General features: G+C 56.0%; 1 protein-coding gene across 1 annotated transcript; it reads left to right on the plus strand.

Annotated features, from left to right (window-relative positions):
* Positions 1-82: 82 nt before the first annotated feature.
* On the plus strand, positions 83-9057 carry PTSG_03170 (uncharacterized protein; the record flags this gene model as incomplete). The annotated part of the gene is made up of 24 exons (XM_004995699.1): positions 83-166; positions 432-550; positions 842-911; positions 1198-1306; positions 1514-1630; positions 1872-2028; positions 2283-2391; positions 2704-2872; positions 3129-3226; positions 3329-3398; positions 3590-3701; positions 3935-3997; positions 4192-4261; positions 4516-4677; positions 4850-4961; positions 5204-5295; positions 5507-5589; positions 5720-5912; positions 6166-6286; positions 6505-6584; positions 6751-6861; positions 7018-7150; positions 7378-8316; positions 8352-9057. 24 exons carry the CDS (start codon positions 83-85, stop codon positions 8960-8962), a joined length of 3984 nt encoding a protein of 1327 aa, XP_004995756.1. The 3' UTR covers positions 8963-9057.
* Positions 9058-9690: the final 633 nt, after the last annotated feature.

Below are 9690 nucleotides of genomic sequence, written 5' to 3' on the forward strand. Positions count from 1 at the left end.
TAGCTTACTCGCTCACAGCATCAGAGTTCTTGTCACCAACCGAGAAGCCAAACCGCCCACCCACCCACCCAGAGGGACAGCCATGGCGGACTACCTCGAGATCAAGGGCGACGCAAGCGCGCCAGATAACCTCGTCAGCCTCAACAACCTCACCGAAGACACCATCGTGAGTGGCTTCCATCTTGCCATGCTCTCTGCACACGCCCACAGCACAATAACCATCACGTACACGTACACATGCACACATACGCACAAAACGCACACATGCACACATGCGCACACACGCACACATCAACTTGGTTGTTGCATTCGTCGCTGACTACGGTCCTCGTGGCTGCTTCTGTTTGTTGCTGTTGTTGTTGTTGTTGTTGCTCATCGTCATTGGTTGTCCCGCTGGTGTTGTTGTAACTAAATTGTTCCTGGCTGAACAGATGGACGCCTTGCGCGAACGGTACACGAACGATGAGATTTACACCTACGTCGGCGACATCTTGCTCGCCATCAACCCCATGAAGCAACTGGCCATCTACAACAAGAGCCACCAACAACGGTCCGTTGCCCACTTGTTCCACTTGTTGTTGTTCTTCTTCTCCGCTTGTTCGCGCGGCCGCACCGCCACGACATGTGCATGTGTGCGAGTGATGCATGCTTTGGGCTTACGTTGCTTGATGGCGCTGGAGTATGTTGTGTGTGTGTGTGTGAGTATGTGTGTGAGAGAGTATGTGTGAGTATGTGTGTGTATGTGTGTGTGTATGTGTGTGTGTTGGCAGTTGTTGCCTTCAACAAATGTCATCATCCCGACACAACTAATGCGTGGCGAAATACGCTCCGACACCGACAGGTTCAGCGTGCAGAACGAGTCTGCAGATTCAAAGCCACACATCTTCGATGTTGCTCGCCGCGTGTATCAGGTGACGTGACATGCCATGCCAATGGCAACAATAGCATACACAGTATTGAGAGAGGCAGGAGTGTACACAGAAGTACATGTCAGTCTCCAAAATTGTCGTCAGAGTTGAGTTGCATGCCAGCAACTCATGTTTCCTTCGCCTTCCCGCTTCCTCCTCACGCACACACACACACATATACCCGCATACACACACATACACACATACGCATACACGCATACACGCATGTACACACATCCGCACATACACATCCGCACATACACATCCGCACACAAATCACAAACGACAGAACATGCACGTGTCGCGGCGCGGGCAGTGCTGTCTCATCAGCGGTGAAAGTGGAGCCGGCAAAACCGAGACAACCAAGTACTTTCTCAACCAACTTCTGCGCTGTGAAGGTGACGACGACACCATGGCTCGCAGCTCAACCTTGCTGTTGTTGTAGCGTAATTGTAATTGCTGATGCCGCTCGCTGTGGGGGTGTTGATGTTGCTGGTTTGTGGTTGCAGTAAGTCAATCCATGCTTGCAAGCAAGTTGCACTGCAGCATGGACGTGACCCACCCAAACACAAAGGACTCACTGCCTATTGTACGCATCCCCACAGACGGCACGAACCAGCTTGAGGAGATGATTCTGCTGCTCAACCCCATCTTTGAAGCATTTGGCAACGCGCGCACCGTTCTCAACGACAACTCCTCTCGCTTCGGCAAATTCCTCGAAGGTGTGTGTGTGTGTGTGTGTGTGTGTGTGTGTGTGTGCCCTCTGTGTGTGTGTGTGTGTGTGCTCTGTGTGTGTGTGTGTACGTGTGTGTGTGTGTATGTCTATGCCTACTATCCTACGCGAATGCGTAAACAATGGCTTACAACACTCGCGACCATTGCCTCGCTTCTACGCCTTGCATATTTACGGCCGCAACCACTCCTTGTTGCCCTATGCTACCTTCCCCAACCTTGCAAACACAGTGCTGTATGACAACGAGGACAACCTGCAAGCCATGCCTGTTGTTGGCGCCCAACTCTCAAAGTACCTCCTTGAGAAGTCTCGTGTGACAACACAAGCCCCTGGCGAGAGCAACTTCCACGTCTTCTACTACTTCCTCTCCGGTGTCTCTGACGAGCGGTGAGTAGTGATCTCTCTAGATCACGGTCGTGTGTGTGTGTGCGTGTGTGTGTGCGTGTGTGTGTGTCTGTGTGTGTGTCTGTGTGTGTGCGTGTGTGTGTCTGTGTGTGTCTGTGTGTCTGTGTGTCTGTGCCTGTGTGTGCCTGTGTGTGTCCCTGCGTGTACCACATGCTCTTCACACTCACACGCATTGGCATACCGTCACTCACCTCCCACTGACCTTTATGCTGTCACCACTGCCGCCATCACTGCAGCCGTGACGAACTCCACCTGAAGCCAGCTCACGAGTACAACTATCTCAACCCAAAGCGCTCGGCCAGCGCCAGGAAAGGCGGCAACTTGGCAGCAGCCTCCAAGGGTGACGTGAGTTGTGTTGAGCACATGCGCTGCGCAGATGCTGGGTGCTGAAACACGACCAACGTGATGTGTGATAAATGTCGAGTCTTCTCCCCAACACCCTGTTGTCTCAGTCACGGGCAGTTGCGTGGCTTTGGCTGCGACTGTCGCACGTGACGTGCCATGCCCTGAAATCACTTGCACAGCATCCACACGGATGCACACCCACTGTTGCGCCAGCTTACACATCCAGTCACATGATCATTCCCTACAATTGGCACACACGCACTCGCCTTCACATGCACGCGCGCACACACACTGTTTCGTGCGTGGCAACAGATGCCCGCCACGGTACTGTCAGAGAGCGGCGCGAAGAACTGTGCAGACCAGTTTGCCGAGGTGCTGAATTGCCTGCAGGCAATTGGCCTCACAGACGCCGAGCGCTGGGAGATTCAACGCATCCTCGCCGGTGTTCTCGAGCTCGGAAACCTCACGTTCACCAGCCAAGGTTCGCACTTTCACATTGTCAACTCTGCATGCTGCAGTTTACAATGTCCTGTTTTGTAGTGAATTTCATGTCACTGGCTGGTCAGAGTTAAGCACAGTCTTATGTGCACTGTTGCTTGCATCACACACACACACACACACACGTCCACATTCCCTAAACAATTTCTTGTCCAACGCTTTGGCTCTATTGCCCACAAACATCACTCACTCAACACCATCTACAACACACATATTCCCGACCACTGCACCACTGACAGGGTCTGGCGAGGACGCTGATGCTTTTGACGGCCACATCCTTGATCCTGCAAACCCGGAATGCCTCGAAGCCGTTGCAGATGTGCTCGGAATCTCTGCGGTGAGTTGCTTCACTTCATATTCTTGTTGTGCCCCTGTTTACAATTCATTGCTCCTGATGAAATTCACCACCACGTTTGTCTGCATGCTTGCATGCACATAGGATGACTTGCACGAGACCATCGTCACCACGTCCTTCACCACCGCCGGCGAAACATTCACAAAGCCAAAGAGTATGTGAAAGAGCTGATATGTCGTTACAATGCGTGCGTGCGTGTGTGTATGTGTTTGTGTGCGTGCGTGTGTGTGTGTGTGTGTGTCTCGTGTACGGCCAGGCAAGTTGAACCCAACCCTTGCAACGTCATGCACAACTCCATACATCGCTCACATATGCCTTATGGATACGATTCTAATCTGCTTGCAGGCATGGTGGAAGCGTTTGATATTCGCGACGCCATCGCCCGCGCGCTCTATGACTCCCTGTTTGAGTACCTCGTCAAGCGGTCAAACCAACTCCTGCACACACGAGCAGCAGAGTAAGTGTGTTTACCTGTTTCTCTATGTTTCGTCAGGTGGCTTGGTGCTCAGTTCTTTGATCGCACACAAGCTCTCTTGCTTTCATGACGAGCACCCTAATCACGAATCACGGCTATTTCTGTTGCTGTTAGCATTCATATCTTCCACACACATCCACTCATCCACGCCCACGTGCACATAATTGCACACGCATGCGTTGGCTTACACACATTTTCTGTCTAAACCAAAACAGCAAAGATACGTGCAGCATCGGTGTGCTTGACATCTTTGGTTTCGAAAGCTTCGCCGTGAACGGGTACGAAAACCCGCACACTTGCACCTCATTGCTCCAACCACTGCGACATGCACACGTCAGAGCTGTTGTGTTGCACCATTACAGCAGCCACCTCGTTTCCTTTCGTTTCGGTTCCTATGACTTTCCTCTCACCGCGATTGCTGCTGTCTTGTATTGGGGGCTATTATTCTGCGCTCTCCGTTGGGGTTGCTCAGGTTTGAGCAGCTTTGCATCAACGTCGCGAACGAACAGCTGCAGAACTTCTTCAACTCCCACATCTTCAAGGTACTGCCTGACTGGACTGGGTGGAGGTCTGTCTTTGCTTGCATGCATCTGTGTCGCGTAGTCTCTGGTGGTCTGACTTGCTCCGCGTTCATCTCATGATGGGTTTTGACAACAACACGTGGTTTGCGTGATGCCCTAACAGCCACTGCCCTCCCATCCTCCCATCCTCCCATCTTGTTCTCGCCATTTGCTCAATGCATATGTATCACGGTCACCGTATATGCTTCCACACTGCTGCTCCCTATGCACCGCAGATGGAATTGGACGAGTACGACAAGGAGGGCGTCAAGGGTGCTGTCATCAAGTATAACGACAACACGCAGCAGGTGGATTTGTTTCTCAAGAAGCCTGTTGGCCTTCTCCTCCTCCTCGATGAAGCTTCCCGCTTTGCGCGTTCCACCGCTGCCTCTGTCAAGGTTCGCGTGAGTGATGATGTGCTGTGAACGCGATTGAGAATGAAGCCGTGTGTAAGGATAACATATTATGGCGTCTGTGACGTCATGCGGATACGATTGCCGTTTCTTGACCTCAACATTTCCCTCACCAAAATCTTTGGCCTTTCAAACACACACGCGCACGTGCGCGCAGAACAAGTTTGACAGCCACTTCAAGGACCACCCGTTGTATTCACCAGCAAAGAAGAACCCTGAATGCTTCACAATCGCACACTACGCGGGCAGCATCACGTACAACAGTCATGGTACAGTACACGCACACACACACATACACACGCAAGCCAGCAATCCTGGTCCTACACCGATAACAATAGCAGCAGCAACACCCGACTCCATGACAGTGTTATGCTATTATGGCATGGCATAACACATATGGTTTGATTGCGAGTGCTTGCTGTTTCGTGTGCTTTTGCGATCATGCCACAGCACATGCACCAGTGCTCATCGCACCACCATGCCACGACCTGCCATTCCTCATCTGCCGCAGGCTTTCTTGAACGCAACCGCGACAGCCTGCCTGATTCAGCACAGGATGTGATGGGCGAGAGTTCGCTCGCCCTCATTCGCTCATTCTTCAAGGTCAGTTGGTGGCTTCCTCCACCTGCGCACATTGCCGACGCTGCAAGCCTGCCCAGTTCTCTATTGCAACTCTTGTCCGCAGCGCACCAACCGCTCACGGTGCAAGGATGCCCTCTGACACACACGCGCACACATGCACACGCACACACACACACACACACATACACACCACACCACACCACACCACACCACACCACACACACGACATCAGGGCGCTGGAACCAGCTCTCGTGGTGCTGGTGGCGCATCGCACATTTCTCCTACGCGGGCCAACTTCAAGCACAAGAGCAAAGCGTGAGTCTACTCATTGCAGAGTACGCGCTTGTGTTGACAGCTCGCTCGTGTGCGTGATGGACACGGACATCAAAGCGTGCGCTCACACCACACTCTCCTTGCTTCATTTGCCAACTGTGGCGATTGGCAGCCGTTTCAGTCGCAAGCACAAGAGCCGGCGCGGGAGCCACGACCACAAGTCAAGCGGCATGAAGGCGCTTAGCTTTGCGCGCAACCTCTTTTCGCGACGTGGCAAGTCTCGCAAGAGCAAGAAAGCCAGCCTGAAGCGCGTGCAATCACGCATGGCGCCAACGGTGGCTGCTGTCTTTCGCCAATCTCTGGCGGTGAGTACAACGATCTGGGTGTGTGCGCGTAGGTGTGTGTATGTGCGAAGGTGTGTGTATGTGCGCGTGTGTGTGTGTGTGCGTGGGTGAGTGTGGGTGTAGGTGTATCCATGTACATGGTTGATGCTATACGAACGTACACACAAAGCGCATGTGTATATGGGTGCGTGCAACATGTCTTCAGCACAGAGGTTGTTCGGGCATGCCCATTCCACACTAATGAGCGACACCACTGCTTTGGGTCCTCACTCAGGTGCTAATGACGAAGCTGAATGCGCGGGTGCCATACTTTATTCGCTGCATCAAACCAAACCGCGAGAAGAAGGCAGGCTTCTTCGACGCCAAAGCTGTTCGAGAGCAACTCACCTACACAGGTGTGTTGTGTGTGTGTGTGTGTAGTGTAGTGTAGTGTAGCGTAGCATGCGTGCGTGCGTGCGGGCGTGTGGTTGTGTGTGCGTGCGGTTGTGTGTGCGTGCGTGCGTGCGTGTGGTTGTGTGTGTGCGTGTGTGTGCGCCGCTTATTGGACAGCGCGTGTTTCGCTGTTGGGCTATCACTCAACCTCATACGCATCGCTGCTGGTGTTTTCAAACAGGTGTGATGGAGACGACCAGCATCCGCCAGTGCGGCTATCCTGTTCGCTTGCCATTCAAGACCTTCTTCAACATGTACAAGGTCAGCATGCCACGTGTGGACGGACGCATGTGAATTGAGCGGAGCTGCTCTGCTTTACCCTGCATATGCGATGTCCCTCGACACTGACTGTGACGCACGCACGCACACACGCACACACACACGCACGCACGCACGCGCACACCCACAAACACACTCGTGTGCACAGGCGCTGGATGGGTCAGCCACAGACGGAGAAGACGTCAAGTGCTACAAAACAGCGTGTCAGTCGTTGTTGCAGAGGGCGAACCTCAAGGACTGGGCCATGGGCAACACCAAGGTGAGATGGTGCGCTTGTGCACTCCCTCAAGTGAGTGTGTGTCTTTCTGCACTCTTCTCTCCCTGCCTGTCAGTCATCCTTGTTGGGGTTTAAGATCCCAGCTCCCCGCGTTCTCACCACCGATTCACGCGTGTGGCCATTGTCTCTTGTGTTTAGGTCTTCTTGCGGTATCACCACTCCGATGAGCTCGCAGCCAAGCTTGGTGTTATGAACAAACATGCAGCACACTTGCAAGCATGTGTGCGTGGCTTTTTGTCGCGTCGCAAACTGCCTGCGCTTCGCGAACAAGGTACACAGCACGCACTTGTGCGCTCTGTGTGTGTGTGTGTGTGTGTGTGTGTGTGTGTGTGTGTGTGTGTTGCTAGCTGTTGTATTTGAGGATGGTGTGCTAGAAGCTTCACCTCCCACTTGATACCCCACTGACCGTCTCTCCTTTGCTCTCCACCCCCCCCCCTCACCCACCCAACACTCGTACAACGCCAACACAACACAACACAACACAACACGACACAACAGCGGAAGAGCGGAAGAAGAAAGCGGCAGAGGCAAACGCACGCGTGGGCGAGGAGGGAACCACGGTGTTCACGCCACGCGGTAGCTGCATCTCTCTTCATGTGGACGACGGTGATAGTGGCAATGGCGCCCGTCTCATCAGCAACGGCAGCAACTTGTCGCTTCTCACCCAGAAGCTGGCTACGTCCGCGCGCACGCCATCGCAGTCGTCCGACCTCACGTCGAAGATGTCTCGCCACAAGCGTGGCTCCTCGAAGCGCGGGCGCCTGCACCACTCCAAGCGTCGCTCCAAGGTGACCCTTGTCAACGTGCGGCAGAGCGTGCGGTGCGCATCGCGCCCAATCAAGGCCATCTGGCCACCCCGCCCCATTGCGGAGGAGGAGGAGGAGGAGGCGAACGGGGGCGCGGGTGGGCAGCACAAGAAGAAGCCAACGCCTGCACTCGGCGCATCTATCCGCAACCTTGGATCAGGCAAGTTCAAGGCAAACCGCGCCCTGCTCATCAAGCGGCTGGAGGGCAGCACGGACACGGAGCCATCTCGCTCGCCGCCATCCGCGTCCTCCTCTGGTGCTGCCAGTCGACGCGCAACCGCAGAGGTGTCGCCCAGTGGCCACAAGGTGCGCGCACCAGAGGGCCTGGGCGCCCTCCTTGCCAGCCCGCAGCGCCAGGCACCCACGCGTGCTGCACAGATGGACGTGCTGAGCCGCCTTCGAGCTGGGGCAGCAGCGGCGCGATCAACACCCTCCATCTCCGTCACATCGGCACCGCCAACACCAACAACACCAACAACATCCCTGCAAGCCCATCATCAACCGCAGCAGCAGCAGCAAGCGGCCGCCACACTCCGCGGCATGACGGGGCGCACCAGCAGCACTGATGATATTGACGACAACAACGACGACGAAGAGGATGAGGAGGACATGATGGCGGAGACCACTCCACGTGCGAAGCGCGTCAGCATTGATGTCTCTGCGCAGCGGCCGGCACCACCACCCGTACCACTCCTCCTGGCACGAGATACCGCCGCTACAGCTGTCGCAGACAAAGGGCGTGCGGATTCTGGCCTGGGATTGGTTTCAGGAGCCTCAACCCCAGCACCACCACCGCCACCCCCGCCACCCCCAGCACCCACTGTACCAACAATGGTTCCACCGCCACCACCGCCACCGCCACCGCCATCATCACAATCAGCAGTCTCATCGTCAACACCATCAGCGCCCACACCGCCAGCATCGTCAAGGGCGCCACCACCGCCGCCGCCACCGCCACCTCTTCCATCCTCGTCTTCAACATCAACCACTGCACCGCACCATCGTGCCCGCAGCTCTCCTCTGCAGCGAGAGGAGCACGCCCCCTCCGGCGCCCGCACACCCCCGGCCATGTCGTCCAGGGCAGGCAGCGGGGTCGTATCTGCACCGTCGCCGCTCGCAATGGCGGCCGCAACCGCTGCTGCCAAGACACAGGGCATAACGGCTGCGTCGGCTGTCTTGGCAAGCAAGCTTCGGATGCCTTCGCCCTCATCGCAACCATCGACGACCATATCACCACCACCTCCGCCGCCGCCGCCGCCACCACCTCCACAGCTTAGCACCAGCACCACGAGCGGTGTTCCGCCACCGCCGCCGCCTCCTCCTCCTCTGCCATCATCAACGACCATGGCGCCACCACCGCCACCGCCACCGCCTCCACAATCGACACCTACGAGTACCACAGGCACTGCACCAGCCCCGCCACCGCCGCCGCCTCCTCCTCCTCTGCCACCGACGGCAGCTAACACAAGCGCTTCCTCACCACCGCCACCGCCACCGCCACAATCGACACCTACGACCACAGGCACTGCACCAGCCCCGCCACCGCCGCCGCCACCGCCACCGCCGCCTTCCCAGTCTGCGGCGCCACCAGTAACACCGTCGACAGGTGCACCACCACCACCTCCTCCACCCAGCAACCTGAAACCGCCCCTGCAACAGCAACCGCCGCAGCAGCAGCAGCCGGCACACTGCGACGCAAACAAGCCCGTGTCCCTGGCTGATGCACTGCAGGCGAAGCTCAGGAGCAAAGGTCGCTTGAACCCGCCATCCACCGTCCTGTGAGGCAGAACTGCATACCTTCCGCCCCCCCCCCCATTGTCCCTTCCATAGGCACTGTTGGTTTTGTGTCTTGCGCTCGGTGAGCGGGCACGTCAGGTGATCGCATGCACCTGGCGGTGCAAGTGAGCCCTATACATGTGTGTGTGTGTGTGTGTGTGTGTGTGTGTGTGTGTGTGTGTGTGTGTGTGTGTGTGTGTGTGTGTGTGTGTGTGTGTGTGTGTGTCGT

This window comes from Salpingoeca rosetta (assembly GCF_000188695.1).
Source record: "Salpingoeca rosetta unplaced genomic scaffold supercont1.7, whole genome shotgun sequence".
Lineage (NCBI taxonomy): Eukaryota > Choanoflagellata > Craspedida > Salpingoecidae > Salpingoeca > Salpingoeca rosetta.